The sequence below is a fragment of the Abramis brama genome (assembly GCF_963993115.1).
Source record: "Abramis brama genome assembly, chromosome: 6".
Classification (NCBI taxonomy): Eukaryota; Metazoa; Chordata; class Actinopteri; order Cypriniformes; family Leuciscidae; genus Abramis; species Abramis brama.
Genome location: NC_139968.1, coordinates 9,201,787 through 9,224,523, shown reverse-complemented (window position 1 = coordinate 9,224,523; position 22,737 = coordinate 9,201,787). Strand labels below are relative to the sequence as shown.

The 22,737-nt window shown below is 37.6% G+C and overlaps 1 protein-coding gene across 1 annotated transcript; it reads right to left on the bottom strand.

The window, feature by feature from the left end:
* Positions 1 to 11,767: 11,767 nt before the first annotated feature.
* On the bottom strand, positions 11,768 to 22,514 carry LOC311085542 (tripartite motif-containing protein 16-like). Its single transcript, XM_084118036.1, has 6 exons — positions 21,823 to 22,514; positions 21,312 to 21,407; positions 20,980 to 21,213; positions 20,340 to 20,499; positions 19,863 to 19,910; positions 11,768 to 12,749 (listed from the first exon to the last, which is right to left on the bottom strand). Exons 1-6 carry the CDS (start codon positions 22,393 to 22,395, stop codon positions 12,199 to 12,201), a joined length of 1,662 nt encoding a protein of 553 aa, XP_083974162.1. The 5' UTR covers positions 22,396 to 22,514; the 3' UTR covers positions 11,768 to 12,198.
* Positions 22,515 to 22,737: the final 223 nt, after the last annotated feature.

Below are 22,737 nucleotides of genomic sequence, written 5' to 3'. Positions count from 1 at the left end.
ACACACACACACACACACACTCGCTCATTCACACACACTCGCTCACTCATTCACACACACACACTCTCGCTCGCTCGCTCGCTCATTCACACACACTCTCGCTCGCTCATTCACACACACTCACGCATTCTCACTCGTAACACACAGACATAATCACACTCACACAAACAAGTTTCTCTATAGCGAAGTACAATTTAATGAATCATTAGTTAGCTTAATGCTAATTCCAGTCAGTTACTCACCGGGTTGCTGAAGTACTTCTGCTATTTTTCGCCAGCATTTTTCTTTTTTAATTCTGTCATGGTAATCTCTCGATGAAACATCATACAGGCAGGAGTACTGTTGCCACAGCTCCACGAACCTTTCCTCCATTTCATAATTCCACTTAGCAACACCATCGTCTCTATTTCGTTTCGGCATTTTTGAAAGCTGTGAATGGAAATGCGTCTGTGCTCCTATTGGTCAATGTCACACGTGATAGAACCCGTCGTGGCGGACCGAAAAAAAAATTAAACATGCTAGTCTTTTTGTCGTGGTGTCGTGAAGCATCGCAGACGCAACGTAGGCTGTCGCCCGCTATGACACACTATACGATATGAAACGATCGAATCTTGCGTCCCGACGCCCGTTGTCGTATACGAATTCCCACGACACTCTAAGTCAAACGGATCGTGGCAAAATCGGGCTAAAATCGTGTAATCTGAACCAGGCATAAGTAAACTCTGAGATGCACGAGGACTAACGCTCTGAAAACGAGCGTGTACCAAGCTATCTTTTAAATTCCTGGCGCGTTTATATACAATCAAAGGAGGATGTCTAAAAATATCGTTCAACTCCGGATCAGAAGACAATAAATGCCAGTGTTTTTTAAAAATTGATTTTATCATGTAGGACTTAGATGAATGTGTTGTAATAAAAGCAAAAGAATACTTTCTTGTTTTCTTTGTCTTCTTTTTTAGCAATTCTTTTCTTTTTTAATAGACAGAGTGATTCCACGGAGAGTGAGTTCACAATCGACAGCGATTCGAGTGCACACGCTTCGACTTCTTTTTTGGACGAACGAGCCCCTCCACGGAGACAAAGAAGAAATGTCGAAGAGGTTCAAGAGCCTCAAAGAGGTTTACGACCGTGGACCCGCAGTTACTCAAAGAGACGGTAATTAATATTTCTGAAAAAGAACTATCTGATGATCAAACTGTGGTTTTATCTAAAGGACTATCGTTTGTGCCTACTAGTGGTGTTAATTGTTTTGGTCTAAAAGTGGATTTGTTTAAATGTTTTAGACAGATGAAACTACGGTATTTTTTCTCCAAATCAGAGTCCAGTTCATCTATGACACCTTTTAGACCTAAAAGTAATTTCTGCCCTAATGTGTCTAACCACACCATTCACACTTTTTGTCGTTTGGTTGAAAAAGAGGTGATGGAAGCTTGCTCTTCTAGTAATAAAATCTCTCATAATTTTTCATTGAATGAGCAAAAAGCTTTGACCGAATTGATAAGTGACCCAAGTATCATTATAAAACCTGCTGATAAAGGAGGGGCTATTGTAGTCCAAGATACGAAAAAATACCAAGATGAAATTCTTTCACAATTACAGAATATTAGGTTTTATAAAAAACTTCCCAGTGATCCTACCAATACTTTTCAATCTGAGATATTGTCATTTTTAACAAATGCTAAAACAGAGGGTTGGATATCTCAATCAGAGTTTAAATTCTTGTATTGTCAACATCCGATTAGACCTGTTTTTTACACTCTTCCTAAAATTCATAAGAGACTTATTGACCCTCCAGGTCGTCCGATTGTGGCACAGACGAATTCCCTCTTATCTCCTTTATCTCAGTATGTTGATTTTTTTTATAAAACCTTTTGTTCATTCGTTACCATCTTATATTCGAGACTCTACTGATTTTATCAATAAGATTTCTGAGGTGTATGATTTACCGGATTTTTCTTTATTGTTAACTTTGGACATAACAAGTTTATATACTAACATTTCACATGAAAAATGACTTATTGCACTTAGACATTATATTTCGTTACGCGAGGACTCTAATCCACCATCAGACTTTATTGTCGAGATGGCTTCGTACCTTTTGAAATGTAATTATTTTAGTTTCGATATGGATTTTTTTCTTCAGATAAGTGGGACAGCAATGGGCTCGAATTTTGCCCCTAACTATGCCAATTTATTTATGGGTTTTTTTTCCTTTCTATTCTCAGATTATGAAGTGGTATAGATACATTGACGATATATTTTGTATTTTTTTGGGTGATCACGATGAGGCTCGAGAATTTGTGACATATTTGAATAACTTGGTTGACGACTTAGAATTTACTTCTGAAATTAATTCGTCTAGAGTACACTTCCTCGATATGTGGGTACAGAAGAACGAAGGCAGTTTGACTACAACTTTGTTTACAAAAGAGACTGATCGTAACACATTTTTACTTGCTACCAGTTTTCATCCGACTTTCTTAAAAAAAGGACTGCCTAAGAGCCAGTTCTACAGATTGAGAAGGATTTGTTATTCTGATTCCGATTTTATTGAGAAATCGAAAATCATGAAAAATAAATTTTTGAACAGAGGTTATCCTTTGGATTGGGTCGAAGAAGGATACAATATAGCTTTTAAAAAGACACGGTCTGAATTGCTAAAAAAGAAGACAAAGAAAACAAGAAAGTATTCTTTTGCTTTTATTACAACACATTCATCTAAGTCCTACATGATAAAATCAATTTTTAAAAAACACTGGCATTTATTGTCTTCTGATCCGGAGTTGAACGATATTTTTAGACATCCTCCTTTGATTGTATATAAACGCGCCAGGAATTTAAAAGATAGCTTGGTACACGCTCGTTTTCAGAGCGTTAGTCCTCGTGCATCTCAGAGTTTACTTAGTCCTATACAGAAGGGCAATTATCGTTGTGGGAATTGTGCTCAGTGTAATAATACGTTCAAAACATCATTTTTTTGTCATCCTAGAACTGGTAAAAAATATAGCATTAAATCTGTGATTACTTGTGTTTCCACTCATGTTGTGTACTTGATCCGTTGTCCTTGTGGTATAGGCTATGTGGGAAAAACGTCACGTCAATTGAAACAGAGAATCAGTGAACATAAGAGTTCGATCAGAAGAAAAGATATGAATTATCCAGTCGCGGTACACTTTTTAAATTTGAATCACGATGTCACCTCTTTACGTTTCTGTGGGATTGAGAAAGTAACTTTGCCACCTAGAGGTGGAGACATTGAACTACTTCTACAGAGACGCGAACTGTTCTGGATTTACACCCTTCAAACTTTATTTCCTATGGGTATGAACGATGAAGCACCATTTAATGTGATGTTATAGTGATGTAATAGTTTTGAATGATGTGTTGTTCCTACTATGTATTCACAATGAGTTTGAGTGGAGTCTGACTGTTGTAGCAATTTGATACTGTTTGATGACGACGTGTTGACCATGTGTATTAGATGATCTTGTTAACCTACAATGGGATCTTTATTGATTGTTGTAACTATCATGATTTGTAACTGTTTATGATGTGATGGTAATTTTATACTCCTAATGAGCTTGATTGTTTACAGATGGAGCTTTGGTAATTGGTCATGTGTTTATCTTAAAAGAGATGAATTTGAACATTTGTATACTCCTGATGAAGGTCGTGTGACCGAAACGTTGTGTGAATAAAGAATACTTCTTTGCAAGTTACGATAGTGTGCGGGAATTGCTTGTCTGTCGATTCCAAAAAAATAAAAAAATAAAATCCTAACCAAGAATGGCCCAGCCTTCCCGTGTATGCTTTTCCTCCAGTCTCGCTCCTCCCTCAGGTCATAAAGCGGATCAGCGGGCCTATTAGTGGCCCTTCTCTGGCGGACCCAACCTTGGTTACCCAAGTTGATTCAGCTGCTCTATGGCAAAATCGAGGGTATTTGCGCTCTGCGCAAAAATCTGCGCTCAGCATGGTGGGCTTCGCACCGTTTGGTTTGCGCAGTTACGCCGCTCTGCCATAAGTTTGTGCAGTCACCAGCCAATAGCGTGCGAGTAAGTCTCAGCACTATGCTGGCTGTGCAGTAGCACTGCGTTATTATATAAAAGTTTTCAGTATTCGGAAAAAATGAGTTTCCCCATAGCGTATAGCTATGCAATACTCGTTCCCTCATCTCAGGTAAATCTTTGGTAAATCTTTAATTTAAAGTGTTCTTGTTACATATTACATGTATTTACTATGGTAATAACAGCAAGCCTATTGTAAGTACATGTTTTGAGAGAGAGAGAGCTCGCGCAGCACTGAGACAATGGTAGGCTACGTCTAAGTAACGGTCGCGGGGCTGAAGCCAACTTGATGTGTTGAATGCTCAGAGCACGTTATAAAACGTATTCTTAAAATACACATTTTTGTTTTAATAAATGCTCATAGTAAATCATAGCATATTGCCTAAAACATAGGTGCAAAAATAATCAGTGATACATTTGCGACCCATTAAAAATTAGGGTCGCAATGGCATTTCAAAAGGTTGCATATGCGACCATTTTGGTCGCAGTGTAGTTCCCTCATGCGCGTAATTTGCACGGGGGTTACGGGGGTCATGACCCCCTCAAAAATCAGAGGGGGCGTTATTGATCGTAGTATTACTTTATGGTTCCCATGGAGACGCGTCATTCATTGCTTGTCACACCACAGCCACAATAGCGCTGAATGACTGATGATCTGCTTTTATTTCCTTTTTTATTCAAAATTTCACAAATTTGTTAGCTATAGCAGGATATAGCTGATATTCCGATTGTCAAATATGTGCAAGTGGATGTGTTTTGTTGTTCAAACACCTTTATAACGTTTGCGTTAGTTGAGCTGTATGCGCAACGTATTTTAGGTATCTTATTAAAATACCTAAAAAAAATACGTACATTATTAGGAATTTACCACCTCCGGCTCAATTTGAGATTATCATTATTATTATTTTTTATTTTTGTTCTTTTTGCATGGAGTTTGCAAAGTGACAAAATGAATCAAAGCACAACTAACGTTAGTCCACACTTGTATTTTCCCAGTTTCTGAATTTGATGTTATCAGAGGCTATGCAATTTTTTTTAATCTACTTTTGAGTCTTATTTCATGCAAAGTGATAATATAATTGCGCTTTCATTTTCTCTATTTGAAAGTTTTTAATGCTGTTATTTGATGTTAAGTTTTTAAAATGTGATGTTAATAAAATACATTTTAACAGTTAAACTTAAAGATTTTGTTAGTGGATGGTGAGTTTTGGTGATGCCCACCAATATGTGAAATCTGTTCAGAATAAAGGTGCAAGCTGCACTCCAGTGTGCCACCCTGTATTGTGTAATGTATCGAGAGTTGAATTGTGCATAATACATTTGCTGCATGTAGGTGCCAATACAGTGATGCAATTGATTAATCTTTAAGTTATTGGGTTTTTTTTTTTTATAAGATATTGAACACACACAAAAAAATCAATTAAGTAGAAGCTGCCACTGCTGGCTAGTGCTTAAACACTTAATTTAACTACTGTGTCATTATGGCATAAATAGTCAAGTGAACAGCTGCATTTACGTTAAGTAGCCTAAATCAGTAAAAGTATCACAATGTATTTCTAAAACAGGAACGGCAAATTAGCATGTTACACAAGAAAATTATTCAATAAATAAATAAATTAATAAATATGCCGCGAGTTTAACCCCCCCAATGGTAGACCCAAAGTTACGCCCTTGAGTTCCCTGGACTGGATATATGTATTAGAGATAGAAAGCAATGCAATAATTTAAAGGAAGTGTTTTGAGATGCATAAATATGCAACCAGAGCAGAAGCAAAACAGCGGGGGAGTAAATTGCTCACTGGCCCAAAATATGGACTATGCTCTGTTGCTGAGTAATTCCTTATTTACTGTGGGAATTGTGGACGAGGCTTTCCACAGTCCCACAGTATATCCCAAGCCAGAGTCTCCTCACGTCACGGCCACTCACGATTCCCTTGAAAATCATTTTTTGGGGTCTAGCACTGAACTTACCAGCCATGGCCTATTGTGATCCCAAGTCTGGTGGTCTCAGCACTTCTAAGTCTGGTGGTTTGGTGTGTGCCCCAATCTTTGTTTTGTTTAACATCGGGCACTACCCTTTTGATTAATTTCATGAAGTACTTGTTATTATTTTAGCATTACACACTAAACGAAAAACATAAACATAAAAAAAATATATATTTGCTTGCTAAGTGCAGTGATTGACTAATCACAATCACATATGCTGTAAAAGCTGATCATTCAGCAGATGAACTGTGAGAGCCTGCTGAATCTCATTTTTACTTAAGTTATATGAAAAGGGATGTGGTTTGTGGGCAGCTACACAACTGCTGGTGCGTGACAGAGCTGTGATGAAGGTAAAGGGTTCTTCATGCACATGAAAACCACCAGACCTCACCGACATGTTTTAAAACTAGACAGACCATTTTAAGTACACTTAAGGAAAATGTTTGTCAGTAAACGGTTTGCTTCAATTCTGCTTATTTTGTGTGGTAAGTCAGACTTCTGTTGTTCAGTTTGAGTCTTTGCAGTTTCTTGTAAAAGGAACTTCATGCCACTCTTGTTCAAGGACACTGACAGAGACTGAGCGTAGGTACTCCCAGATAGAGAAGGAATGCCTTGCCAGTGTGTGGGCATGCGAGCGCTTCGGGAGGTACTTACAAGGTATGGACAGGTTCGTGCTTGAGACCGACCACAAACCTCTGGTTCCACTTATCAACAGCTACGACCTGGATAAGGCACCTGTTAGGTGTCAGAGGTTATTGATGCGTCTAATGAAGTTTAACGCAGAAGCTGTTCACGTACCAGGAAAACAGCTCGTTGTTGCTGACACCCTGTCTCGCAACCCCCTGCAGGGCGGTACTGTGTCAGACACAGAGCATGATGTCAAAGCTTATGTTCAGGCAGTGATTGGAACTAGACCAATCACCAAAGACAGACTTAATGCAATGAGAGAAGCTACAAGCAACGACAACATTCTTCAAACGGTGATTCGTTACACAAGTAATGGCTGGCCCTCAGATTTGTCCCGCCTGCCACACAACCTGCTCAAGTATCACGCCGCTAGAGCTCACCTGTCTGAAGTCAATGGACTCTTGCTGCATGATGACCGCATTGTTGTTCCTCTTTCAATGCAAAAGACTGTGCTGTCACAAATACATGCGGGTCATTAGGGACTCACGAAGTGCCGGAAAAGGGCTAACAATTCAGTGTGGTGGCCATGTGTCGGGAGAGACATTGCTGAGCTTGTAAAAGCATGTGAGTTTTGCATCAAGAATAAACCAACTCAAAGAAAAGAGCAACTGAACACCACACCCCTGCCAATAGGAGCTTGGCAGAAGATAGCCGCTGATTTATTTGAGCTTGAAGGTAAACAGTATTTGGTAGCAACAGACTATTACTCACGCTACATTGAGATTTCTCACTTACCCTCCACAAGCAGCAACCAAGTCATCACTCGCCTGAAGTGCATGTTCGCCAGGTGGGGGATCCCGTTTGAGCTAGTTACAGATAATGGCCCTCAGTTCACTTCAGCGGAGTTTCGCCAGTTCAGTGAGGAGTACAACTTTGAGCACACGACGTCAAGCCCTCACTACCCTCAAGCGAATGGAGCTGCTGAGAGGAGTGTAGCCATTGCAAAGAGAATCCTTCGACAACCGGATCCACAACTAGCCTTGTTGAGTTACAGAGCCACAACTATCACCGCAACAGGCCAGAGCCCAGCCCAACTGATGATCGGACGAGAAATCAGAACCACAGTTCCTGTGTTGCCACAGCAGCTGAGCCCGACTGCAGTTGACCATCAGGCGGTAAGATTTAAGGACCAACAATCCAAAGCTGCCTACCGCTTCTACAACAGGCGTCACTCAACCCGACCTCTGCCTACACTGCAGCCTGGCCAGAGGGTTAATGTCAAACTGGATGGGGAGAAGGGCTGGAAAACTCCAGCAAAAGTTATAGGGAAAGCTCAAGAGCCCAGGTCCTATCTAATTCAAACCGACCAAGGGACTGTTGCCTGCAGGAACAGGAGGCATTTGCAAGAAGTGCCTGAGCCAGTATCTGAAAATGCTGGACAAGAGACTAATAATGACTGTGACTTTGCCACCCAAGGTGACACAGACATCCCTCTCACTGCTACTAGTTCACCTGTGTCCTGTGTTCCAACTATTTCCCCAAGTTCGGGCACCTCTCCAAAGAGAACCTTAGCCGGGAGAGCTATTAGACCACCCGCCAGGTTTAAGGACTATGTTTAAGATGAAAATGTCCTTTACTGGTCGTGTATTGTGTTACAGTACTGACTTCTTGTTCTGATATTATTATGGAAGTTACAGTGACAGTTAAATTGCTTTAATTTATTATAATTTTTTTTTTTCGTATTTTGTTCAAGACTTTGCTAATATGAATATATTGACATACAGCTAAGATATAAAGGTACTTACAATATTTGGTATAAATGTTTAATTCGCTGTTAAAACAAAATTAATGGAAATGCAATACTGCTAATTGGAATTTACTTAAGAGGGGAGAAGTGATGTGATTTAAATGATTATTGCAGTAAGCTCCACTAGGAGGCGCTACTGGCTTTTGTATTCTTTAGCTCTGCTTGTTTTACGGCAGATGACCTGCTCTTTGGCAGTTGTAATATTGTTGATAAATACGTGATCGCCACTGTTCTATGCTCTTGGCAAATCCTGTTAATAAATCGTTGAAGACTACTTCCAGGAATCCGTGAATTCATGACATAACACACGTGACTAATCCTGATTGGTTCCAGAGCCGTTGAACGGCTGTGATTGGTTCTTGTGATAATAATGAGCTCACACCTCACTCAGAGCTTGCTGTGTGCGTTCCTTGAATGTGATTAGATTTCTTTTCTAATAATTTAGATTAGAAGTCTAAATTTAAACTGGAGCGATCGTGTTTCTTTAGAGGACTTGGAGGAAACCACACGACTCATATGGATTAGGTATTGTTTTTTGCGATTCACTTTTTCATACGTGAACAGTTTTGGTGAATGGTTCATCAGAGGGATATAAATCTCTCAGGTTTCATTAGTCTACGATATATCAGTTTTTCTTTCTAAGATTAACGGAATTCTTAAATGTTTTGCAACTACTTAAGGTTGAGTGATCATGACAGCATTTAGATTATTTGTTTTTATTTTTATTAACCTTAATAGAAAACGTAACTGTTAGTGTTGTTTTTATTTTTTTCCCCCATCTTCAAGTTTGCATGACGTGTGACATTTGGAGCCTCATTATGTTGTGATTCTAGGTAAGATTTGTATTACATTTACGTTTACTTTGCCAGTCGTATTTTTGACTCTGTGTAACAGCACGTCTTTTTCAGTTCAGCTACATTCAATTTGACCAATCAGAGCCAAGCTTTTCAAGTCGAAGTCGAATCAGACTCGAAGAGACGAAGATACTGCTATCAGAAGTTACTGGTAAGTTTTAGTTGCTGTTTGCATAAATAAATAGCTCACTGTTTAGTTTTTTTCCTAGTTTTTTCCTACATTTTTTTCCAACATTTTTTCCTAGTTTCCTAGTCTAATTTTTGCTCATTCATGTAAAAATCTGTTTATTTATTTGTTTTTTGGGACAGCTGCAAGTCACTTGTCCTGGCTTACAATATTTTGCACTACTTCTAATTTCCTTAAATCTTTTTAACAGAGGTGAAGAGTGTATGTGTTTCTGTACATCACTTTTTTTTTGCTCTCAAAGTCAAAGGGGGCTGACTAAAACATTAATGCTAAAAATAAAGATTAGCATTTGTTGTACATTATAATTATTATTCTTGTTGGCTGGGTATACTTTTTCAGTTAAACAGTTAAATTGCCATTTTTTGCTGTGATACAGTGACATACCATGTAGACTTCACAGTTTTATTTTATTAACTCCTTTTCTGAATTACATTAACATTTTATATTGAATGTCTACTGTTAAATATATGAACTAAGCATTACATGCCATGTTAAAGAATTCCATTTTTACCAGGTGAAAAAGACTTATTAAATGTATTAAATATATACTTAAGCATGTTTTTAGTACAAAACAAATATACTTTAATGCATTTATAATACATTTAACAGTACGTCTTTTTCACCTTGTATGTACAACATAGGGAAATGTCAAAACATCATACTGTGTTGTAATAAAAAACGTCTAGGTTACGACCTCTGTTCCCTGAGAACAGGGAATGAGACACTGACTACGTTTACATGCAGCCAATAACCCGTTCAAAACCGGGATATTAGCAATAACCCGGTCGCGCACAGCCATGTAAACACCGGCAAAAACCCGGATATGATCCCTGGGGTAGCCCTTTTCTAACCCGAATATTTGGTCATGTAAACGCGTATCGGCATATCCCCATCAAAAGGAACATTGATTTGTGTTCTGCGCATGTTCGATTCGCAATGAATCTTGGTCTTTTGAGTAGAGACGGCGCATACAGTATACCGGAATTAAACAAGAAATAGAGGTAAACATGGTGAGACGCAGCACAGCACCACACTTTTGGAGCGAGGAGGAAAGCGCAAACAAAGGCGATCGCTATCTGCCCCGAACTATTCATTATCCGCGTGCTGCTGCTGTTGTTGTTGTCTTTGGATACAGGAAGAAGAATCGGAAATGACTGATCAGATATTGCATCCGTACGTCCAGACGCTAACCGTGCGTCGCCGTTTACATCGGGATATTGCCAATTGATTACAAATTCCATGTATACAGGAGTAACTCTCTCTGCTCACGCATGTAAACGGGTTATTCCGAATGTTTCAGAAACCCAAATAGTGACCTTAACCCGACTATAACCCGAATATTGACAGCTTGTAAACGTAGTCACTGCATCGATGGGGAACGCCCTCCATGTGAACCGGTGTTTGAAAAGCTGTACAATCACGGCAATAGAATTTGACTGGCGACAGCCTATGACACTACTAGTGCGACTCAGAAGTATTAAAGAGGCGCCTAGAGAACATCGTTCCCCAATAGCATCATCGAAGCAGTGCAAGTTCCCTTTTGAAAGGGAACAGTTACTTTTTTAACAGAAGTTAATTTTGCTTTAAAGGGCACCTATTATGACTCTTTTCACAAGATGTAAAATAAGTCTCTGATGTCCCCAGAGTGTGTATGTGAAGTTTTAGCTCAAAATACCCAACAGATCATTTTTTACTAATCATTAACACACTTAAAGTATACTAAATTAGTCTGGCTGCAAGTATACTTAGCATATATTTTTTTCACCAGGGTGTATAAACCTTAATTAAACAATTTAATAATCAATTAAAAATGAATTTATACCTATGATAGCCACACTGGACCAGCGGTTTAGAAAATGGATGGATGGATGATTCAGCTGTGGACGCCATCTTCTGGTCAGACACGGGAATTATTCGGCGTGTGACACTCACAGTGCATTATGGGTATTATCTGCTTTGTCCCAATTCAAAGACTGCATTCTGTAGGAAATTATCTCAAAAGGGAAATATGAATAATTAATTATAACTCTTTATAATTATAAATATTTGGATCATTTGAGAATTAACTTGATGAAGCTGAATTCATATTACAATCAATTAATCTTTTCATCCAGTGATCACTCAGTATTGATCGTCTATCAACTCTCACAAATGATATTTTTCCTGGTCACAGCAAAATAACTCTTAGCATGTAACTTTGTTAAAGGGACATTGATTTACAAGCAGGGACCAGAAACGTGTGAAATATGCACAAAAGTTTTATTTAACTAAATCAAAAAGACATAACAACAAAATGTGTAAAAAGTGAAGCGCTGTGAATACTTTCCGGATGCACTGTATAGCATTTACTAGTACATTCACCTGTACATATAAAATTCATACAAACACCTGTAAATATATAAAAAAAATTAAAACAATTTTTATAATAAAAAAAACTAATGTGAAACATGAAAGGGACAAACACACAGACACACACACACTGATCATATTTTCTATATGAGGATTTATTACACTCATTTGTCTGATATTATTTAAATAACAGATGTTCAACTGTAATAATAATAATAATGTGATAAAGAGAAATTAAGAGACTCTACAACATCTCACTGTTACTGATTATCAAGCAGCTCAAAGTATTACAGGTAAATCATCTCTACAGTCTATTCTGATGCATCAACACAGTTTCACTGATGATCCAGAACCAACCCAAAACCCAGGATAGAGTGGCTGAGTGAATGTGGTCTGGACTGTGTGGATGAGGCTCATTGTGTCAGAGACGCTGTAGAAGGAGAGAGTTCCTGCACTGTGATCCACATACACTCCTATTCTTCTCTGATCCTCATACACTCCTATTCTACGGCTGAGCGACACTGCAGGAAGATCATCCGCTTTCTTATTGTGTGTGAATGAGTAACTGGAGGAAGAGCAGATCAAACTCCAGGACTGATCATTCCCTCCAAACACACACTCATAACCCTGTCCCTTCCTGCTGATGCTCTTATATGACACTGATATAAACACACCATTATTCCCACTCCACTCAATCTCCCAGTAACAGCGTCCACACACACTCTCTCTACACAACACCTGAGGCCAATGTTCAAATCTGTCGGGATGATCAGGATACGGCTGCTCTGTGTCAGTGTTAGTAATCACACTGTTCCTCTCAGACAGACGGAGGAGTTTAGACACTGTGTTCAGATCCAGAGTGAGCTGATGGGAATCTGATGGAGAGAAAACACATCAGAATCAGGAATTATGAATCTGTCTGATATTTTAAAGTATGTAAACTCTTAATATTCAGTGTATCCAGCCTGGTCTCATTGTTAATATGTAGGTATTAATGCGTAATTTTCAAAGATAGAAAACATACTTTTTTGTACGTTTGGATATATGCTGAAACGTATAATATGGACGTATCTGCGACGTTTAAACGTAACATTATTACGTTTTTTCAGCTAAAAAACGTAAACTATTTACGAATATTTCATATAAAGATATCTGTATAATTTCCCTTTTACCATTTTATAGATTATAAATGTAAGATCCCTTAACCCTAACGTTAGTCCCACACCTAAACATGCCCATTTTATAGACAATATTAAAAGGATAAAACGTAACTGTTAATGGACAGATATGTGTAGGGAAATGGCAGTTTTATTAACAATATAGCATTAAAAGATAGTTTGAGGCACTAATCCTACCCCTACCCCTAAACCTAACCATTTCTTAAAACTACGTAACGTTATCAGACAGACACGTATAACAGAGCAGAATTTAAGTTATTAATCCATGAAAATGTTCGGTTCGCTGTTCGCTCTGTGAAGACGCGCGTTTTTTTTTTTTTTTGAAATTTTCAAAATTACAGAGTTTGATATCAAGTTCTTGACACAATTCTTTTACACATTTTCACATTTGGTAAGTATAACTTGAAACAACAATAATTTGAAAAAAGAAACAAACAAAAGATAAAGGGCATCACAAACATATATTAAATTCATTTAGCAGCGATACAGATCTTTGGGCTTTTCGATTTTTTAAAAACTTTACAGACTCAAAATACATTTTAAAGGCTGCTTTAAAATGAGCAAAGTTGGATTTTGAGTTACTCCATTTAGTTTGATGAATATGAAATGTTCCTAATAATAGAAACAAATCGATAACATAAATTTTTCTTTTAGAAAAGTCAAATTAATTTGTATGAAGCAAGACAGATGACAAATTTAAGACTAGATTGCAGTTCATTTTAACACTTAGAAATTGAGACATCTCATACCAAAAGGTTGAAGAACAGGGACATTCAAAAAATAAGTGCACAATAGACTCTCTTTCACAATTACAAAAACAGCAGCTGTAATCAATATCCAGATGAAAACACTCTAATGTGTCTGTAACGGTCACCAGCTGGAGTGCCTTTGAAAGCCACCAGAGGGCACTCCACACTACCACTTACCACTGCCTTGATCTCTGTCTCTGATTGTTTGCTGCCTGTCCTGACCTTTTGCCTGGTATTGTACTACGATTCAGAGCATGTGAGCGGAGTGGAGCGGTGAGAATCTCCGCTCATCGCTCACGGAACTGTTCACCCCTCCGCTCCCCCGCTCAAAGCTACATCAGGCCGCTCCGCTCATTATCGCTCAGCGCTCAGCGAGGTTTGTTTCGCGCTCCACTCAAATCGCCCCCCGCTCGCTCCAAAAAAGGAAAAAAATCTACATGTATATCACTTTTAGCTTAGACCACAGCCTTACCTAAATGACTAAATGACTTAACTAATGAGTAACAACAACATTTTTCAAATAGAAATGTTTTATTTCAAATTACAGGCCTATGTAAGAAGGAATAGCCTACACAAAAAGTCCTGTAAAATTAAACGAATAAATGGGCCTAATAATCTAAATAAAAATTATATAAACAAAAATATGATACATTTTTTAAAAGTAAATTAACTATAAGGCCAGAATTTTGATAAGTGAACTTCTGCGCAACGCGCACGATTAAAATTTGAATTAGCTTCCATACACACAAACTGCTGTAAAATTAAACTAATAAATGGGCCTAATAATATAAATATTATTACGGACGACACAAATTCGGCTAAATAAAACGAACCATTAGGTCTACTTGAATGAAAAAACGAATTTGTTTGAATATTACGCTATATTTAATTTACACTTTGTTACAAGTTACCGTATTCAATTTGCTAACCTTTTGTTTTCTTCCCAGCGTTTTCTTCCCCCATGTGTCTTTTGAGATTCCAAAATGAATCTTTGCTGACTGAAACGATGTCTCCACATTCGTTTTCTTGTACCACATTATCATTGTTAGTTAGTTATATTAATAGTACACCTGACCTGTATGACTTCTCATTTTCCTTTTTGAAGTAGCCTACTTTTTGAACTCCATTATTGAGCCGAGTTTTGACTGAAAATAGTCTACTGTTGATGACTGTGCAAGACAGATGGATCCTGGTTTAGGTTTGACTGAGCATACTTCAGACTCGTGGTGTGAGCGGAGCGAATTTGGAGCGGGAAATAAGGCGACGCTCCGTCCTTTTAAAAATGCCGCTCTGCGCTCTGTCCAAGATCCGCCCGCTCCCGCTCCCCGCTCGCTCCCGCTCCACTCCGCTCACATGCTCTGCTACGATTTAGCCCTGTCTTCACTGCTGTATCTGCTGGTTCTGACCATTGCCTGTTTGATTACTCTGATCAATAAATCACACTGCATATGGATCTCTCTGACTCGGATGCATCACAACAGTGTCTTTCACAGGATATATTCCTTGAGCAATTTTAAAAGACACTTCTTTGGTTTTATTTGATACACAATACCAACTAAGAACTCCCCAAACATTTCCCCACTCCAATGAGGGAAACATATTAACCCAAACAAATTTAGATGGAGGAGAAGAGATATTGACAAAAAGAGATCTAATCAATTGGTTACTGCATTTATCATTAATTAAATCAAGTTTATCTAAAAACAAATGTTTGGAGACTTTACTTGCAGTGTTACCCCTAGAGCCCTGATTTCTGAATAGAGATAAAATTTTGGCAGAAACAGAATTCATGACAATATAATTTAACAGAAATATGACACTTAAATTTCAGACTTAGTTCAGTAATACTCAAAAACTGACTAACTAATAAAATATCAGACTCAAACCAATGTTTTAAAAATAATGTTTTTCTTCGGTGTGTAATATAGCCTACTTATTATTCCACATAAAAAAGGAGTGAGGAGAGAAGTTATGTTTAAAAGCCAAACACCATGTCAAAAAGACTTGCTTGTGAAAATTAGATAAACAAAGAGGTATTTTGTTGATATCAAAACTGCATCTAAGGAAAAAATGTATACCACCAAGTTGATTAATTAAATAATTAGGGAAAATATTCCACATAGAGCAATTATTTTTAATAAAACATTTTAGCCAATTTATTTTAAAAGTGCTGTTCAAAGTTGTAAAATCCACAACATTCAAACCACCCTGATCATATGGATTGCATAATATATTTTTCTTTAAATAATGAGTTTTTTTTTTTTTTTTTCAAACAAAATCAAATAACAACTTGTCAAACTCTTTGGTAAATGTCTTGGGTACAAATAGAGCTTGGGAGATATACGCAGATCTTGACAAACCTTCAGATTTAGACAATAAGACACGACCATAAATGGATAAATCTCTCTGCAACCAAGAGTCAAACTTTCTTTTTGTACTGTTGATAATCGGATTAAAGTTAAGAGAAGCACGATATGATTCATCTTTGCAAAGTTTTACACCAAGATATGTGACAACCTCCTTGACAGGGATTCCATCAATTTCTTCAAGGTTAACACTCCTAAGTGGAAAAATCTCACATGTGCTTATATTAACGTATATTTTGATTGGGCAGCCTTGTCTGATGCCCCTAGAAAGAAAAAATCTATCAGAAGTCCCATTAACCATTTTAACAGAGCTGTTACATTCGGTGTACAGGGTTGTAATTGCCTTTCTAAAAAATTCCCAAATTTAAAGTAGGCCTATTCTAATGTTGCAAACAGGAATTTGTGTTCTACTGTATCGAACGCTTTATTAAAGGGGTCATATAATGGTACATGCACTTTTACAAGTTGATTGTACTGAAATGTGTGTTGGCAGTGCCTGTACACAACCATCATAAAATGATAAAAATCCATCCAGTGTTTTTTTTTTAATCTTCTTATATGTTTCCTCCTGTCTCAAATCAAGCTGTTCGATATTGTGACGTCACAATATCGACGCCCCTCCCACGATGGGTGATTGACAGCAGCGTTTCAAACGCAGACCCGCCCTCGTGAGCGAGCTGTCAATCATAGCACGCGCCGACGCGCAACGTTCATTGTTGATAGCTGGAGTGCTGAGTAGAATGGCGTCTAACGATTGTGGTGTTCTGTTCTTGGGTGTAATAACGAACACAGCAGTCATATTGATGATGTTTCTAAATCCGTACAGCTGAAGACGCAGTGGCCGAGTTTGTTTTCGAAGGGAATATTCCCCACGATCAACGTCAATGCTTTCATGTTTGCGCGAATCATTTCACCAGACTCGAGACTGCTTTACAAACGAGTGTCAGTATAAAGCTGTTTTTGCTAAGAAGCTGCTCCAGAAAAAAGGATCAGTACCAACTATTCGTGTTCCTGCTGAACCTCCAGAAGAACAAGTGAGTGTAACGTTTTATTGACCTTTATATTACAATTGACCTTTACACTCAGGGTACATTATGGCATGTTTTCTATGTAGGACGTTCTCAATATAATTCATAATCCCACGTTTATAATGAACAACGCGTTATGGTTTTTGTATTATTATTTTAAACGGTGTGCGCACAGAACAGAGGGGCGGGGTGAGCAAAGCTCATTATCATTTAAAGACACATGCACTGAAACGGCGTGATGAAAACAGAGCTGTTTTTGACCAGGTAAAATGAGTGTTTTCTTACAATACTAATGAGAATTTTTAATTAAAGTATATTACAAACTTTTAATTTAGACCCTAAAGAATCATATTAGCTTGTACAAAAATGACATTATATGACCCCTTTAAAATCAACAAATAGTATTAGATTGTCATCATTGAGAAGGTGACTATAATCAATAAAATCAAGAATAAGACGGATATTATTACAGATATGCCTCCCTTTAATGAAGCCAGACTGAGACTAATCAATTAAGGAGTCCAATCCTAATTTCAGCCTGCTAGCAAAAATAAGAGAAAAGAGTTTGGCATCAGTATTCAATAAAGTTATGGGTCTCCATCCATCTAGAGATAAGGTATCCTTATTTGCCTTTGGTATTAAGGTAATTACCCTCTGTCTGAGAGATGGAGGTAAGATTCCATTATTAATAGATTCATTAAACATAGCTAAAATAAACGGGGAAAGGGCATCTCTGAAAGTTTTGAAAAATTCATTCGTAAGCCCATCATTACAGGAGATTTGTTGTCCTTGAGTTTCTTAATATTGTCGATAATTTCTGTAATACTAAGCTCTTTCTCACAAATGCTGCCAAATTCATCATTAACAAAAGTACTAGTATTATCCAATTTTTCTAAAAAGGACTCCATTAAGGAGTACTGTATTTCAGAGCTAGAATACAATAAAATTCTGCTGTATGTTTTGAGATTGTAGATAAGTCATCTGTGACAGAATTATTTATGCGCAATTTATTAATTGATACTCGTTCACCATTTCTTTTTTCCAAAGAATAAAAGTTAATTTAATGGCTAAACTCCTCACTTTATATTTCATAAAATCCCACTGCAGCCCATATTGGTTAGTAATTACACCCTGTTTATAGTATTTATCAATTATTTTTAAGACTTCACATTTAAATTCATCATTTAATAATAAATAATTGTTTAATATCCAGTATCCACTTCTGCTCAGGTTCTTTCTATTGTCATTAGTGATGATAAAAATGTGAATAGATTTATGGTCAGTAAAAGCTGCAGGATCAATAGTAACGTTGTCTATCAATGATGTCAACTCCTCTGATATTAACCACAAATCTATTCGAGACTGCAAAGACAAATCATTATTTTGCCATGTATACATGAGTTTTTGGGGCTTCATTTTCCGCCAGATATCAACAAGACCAAAGTTATTGCATAACCCAGAGATAATCTTGCTGCTATCATCTTTTACACCTTTGGGAGGCCATCTATCTATGTTACTATCTGGGACTACATTAAAATCACCTCCGAGAATACATTTTGCTTTCATGTATTTGGTCTTTAAACGTCTTTAAACGAGTCTTTAAACGCCTCAGATGTAAAGTTATTCGCTGTCAAAGTGACGCCAAAATGAATGGGAGTCAATGGGATGCTAACAGCAGGTGATGGTCTGCTAGTCAATGGCGGCGCCCGGGGAAGCTTCAAAATAATATGAAACGCTGCCCCCCTGGCTTCTCCATTTCAAATGTAGCACACCAACTTAAACACGGCATATCGCAATCTGTGACGAAGCATGCGAGAGCCAATGAGCGTTTGATATCACTGCCGTAAAACATGTCGTAACGCTTCGGGCGCAATTTTTGAATTTGAATTCACTACGAGCGCGGGATTTGACGTTTACGGTCTCTGCTGAGAAATGGAGATGAAGATGAAGATCACTGGATAAAGGGCTGAATTTGGATCTGTTTCTTGCAAACGTATGGATTCTAAAGATTTGGATTACATCAAGCTAATAAAATTGATGTCTTTTGTGAATTTATGTTGTGTTTGAGTGTATTATGGGTCTATAGGAGAAAACGCCTTTTGAGTCTCACAGTAGATAAACCAAATATTACAAAATGGTTAAACTATTAAAGAAGGTATTTTTAAGGTTTTAAAGTGTATTCTTGTTTAACACCATGTAGGCTAATCCTCCGAAACGAGTTTGCAGCAGAATTGAACAGAGCGAAATGTTATTATTTATGAGTAACGTTATTATATGAGTAACGTTAAACTGTATTAATAAATGCGACTGAAAATTTAATTGATAAGACAATTGAATGCAATAGAGTCAAAACATTAATGCAACGATTTTAATATGCATAAATTAAATAGTCGGTAAAGTTGTTTAGCCTATACGTAAATAAATTAGTGCTGTAAATACGTCAGTATTATACGTTTGTGTGTGTATAAAACGTAAATAAATGTATGTATGGTAGAACTACACTTTACGTAAAAATAGCCTACACGTATTCTCATGAGATCACGTCAGTACAGCTGATAATCGTTTAAATTATCAATTATTAAATTCATAAATCATGATTTATTTCTCCTTCTACAGGAAGAACATGAACACACTCAGTGATTTTGTCTGCTAGTTTTCTTGACTTACATTGTAGGAAGTCGTTCCTGGTTCTGGGATTAATGTTGGTGAATGTGACTGTGGAAATAAACAGAAATGAAAAGATAAAATTCATCCATCTCTACACATTTCTAATGTGATGTTCTTCATGATATTAAACGATGTTGGACTATTTCTGAGAGCAAATGAATCTCCAGGGGCCTCGTTTATAAAACATATATCTTGGATTTTATCCTACATTAATATATATAAATATGCTTGTCCATGATGATGAGTGCCAAACCTCTGAACCATCCAGGGATTTTTGTGGCCGCTCTGTAGGTGAAGTTGATGCACTTGTTCACTATGGACTTGAATTTTAGCTGAACTGTGATGCATTTACGAACATTATGAAAAATGATTGTCCTTATGGATGTTTTATAAATTATAGTAACATTCCTTAAATTGTTGAACATTCACATTTAGGATCATTCTACGCATGTTTATAAACGAGGCCCAGGACTTTACCTCTGTCAGAGATCTTCTTGAGCTCCTCTTTGCAGAAATCCTCCAGTTTGACTTTCAGCTGACGGACAGATTCTCTCACGCCATCAAATGAGGAGAGAGAACTGAAGGGAACGTCATTTACATCTGTAGATTCAGGAGGTGCTGAGAGAAACTGGAAACTCTACAGAAAACAGAAATCAAAACTCATCAGCTCCACACTTCACTCAATAACCTGCACTACTATCAGATCTGTGCAGCTCTTGTTGACTTGATTTATCTTCAGTAATTCAGCTCAATCCAGCACTTTCACACAATCAGAGACTTTCTTAGAATATTCATTATGTGGCATTAATGATACAAATTCTAGTGTTTGCCAGTTACACTTTAGCACACTTTTAAAATATACTTATTATGGAAATAATATACTTTAAAAAGTTATACTCAAGTGCAGATTGAATAATGTTTTTGTACACTTAATTGAATGTTATTTGCAATTATATGAATGTATTATAATTTACATTTACATTAAATGTAAGTAGCTGAACTTTAGAGTGTTTTTCAGTCACTTAAGTAGGATTTAATTACATCTTTAAATTCTATAATCTTTGAAATATGGTTAAAGTTAGTCCACTATGATCCAGTTCTTCTAGATCTCAATTACCTGGAGGAAATGGATGTGATGCTGTGTGTGTGAAAGCTGCTCCAGCTCAGCGTCTCTCCTCCTCAGATCATTGATCTCCTGCTCCAGTCGCTCCAGTCGTTCTTCAGCTCGACTCACTGCATCCTTTTCCTGATCTCTGATCCACTGCGTCGCCTCAGAGCGGCTTCTCTCAATGGAGCGGATGTGCTCAGTAAAGATCCTCTCACTGTCCTCCACTGCTGTCTGTGCAGAGCGCTGTTACACACATCACAATCACACAGTGAGTTCAGCAGGACTGAAGGAGGAGAGTCCTAACTGAGGCTTCACAAACTTCTCTTCTTCTCCAGACTCACCTTATGAGACGCCACAGCCTCTCTCAGCTGCTGAAGATCTTTCTCTCTCTGCTGGATTCTCTGACGGAGCTTTATCTGAGTCTCCTTCAGCTGAGTCTAGAGGACAAACCAATAACAGGAAATGTCACATAAAACTTCTATCACAAAACCATAATTTAAATGTTACATTAATACAGAATTGGTGAAGTGGATAAAGATCTGGCATGGTAAGTTTATACTGTAGCTTTAATTTTAAAAGATTATGAATTAATATAAAACTAAAGAGTCAGCATTATTTCATTAGTTTTATAGATAAATGTCACCCAAACTACACATTCAATACAATTAAGCACACTTATTCATTGTTTTAATCCCTTAAATTTAGATTAATTTTAAGCTTCCTTCGTCTCCTTTTTGGAGCTTGAAATGCTTGTACCCCATTCACTATCAATGTTTAGACTAAGAATAGATGAGTATGGCGGTGAGTAAATGAAGACAGAATTTTGCTAGAACAATCTCTTTAAATTTATACCTGTTTCTCAGTCCTCTGTGCTGCAGCTGATACAGTTTTGTGTGTTTTATGTTCATATTCCTTACACCGCACACAAATGTATTGTTGATCAGTGATACAGTACATTTCTAGCTCTTTATCATGTTTACGGCAGATCATGTCCTGCAGTCGTCCAGTGGCATCAATCACTTTGTGTGGCTTACGTGAGTGATATTCCTCATGACGGTCAAAATGAGTTTGACAGTAAGATTCCTGACACACCAGACAGGACTTGATGGCTTTGTATTTTCTTCCAGTACAGACGTCACACTCCACGTCTCCGGCTCCAGCGTAACAGTCAGCAGGAAGTTTAGTCTTCTTCAGTTTCTCCACCAGTTCAGCCAGAATGGTGTTTTTGCCCAAAGCAGGTCTTGGACTGAAGGTCTGTCTGCACTGAGGGCAGCTGTAGACTCTCTTCTCATCCTCCTGATCCCAGCAGCCTGTAATACAGATCTTACAGTAACTGTGTCCACAGTGGATAGTCACTGGATCCTTCAGGAGATCCAGACACACTGGACACATGAACTCATCCTGAGAAAATCTGGCCTCTGCCATTTTACTGCATGAATACAGAGAGACACAAACACACAACAGCTCAACAATACTTTAGTTTCTGTTTCCCTGAACTGGGCTGAAATAGTTTACTGCTTCTGTGTTTGAGTGGCGTGTGTAAAACGGGTGTGTCTGTTAAGCAGCTTCCTCATTCCTGCTCAAATAAATGAAAAGTGTGTTAGTGAAGAGCGGCTCTGTGATCAGTAGTAAATGCTGCTCATCTCTGAAAGCACTGCAAGTTTCAGTCACATATAACGTTAATTTGAAAAAGCAACATGTGTCAAACATCTGTCTAAACTTGTAATGTGAAGCGTTCATAAACCTGTTGTCTAACAAACGACATAT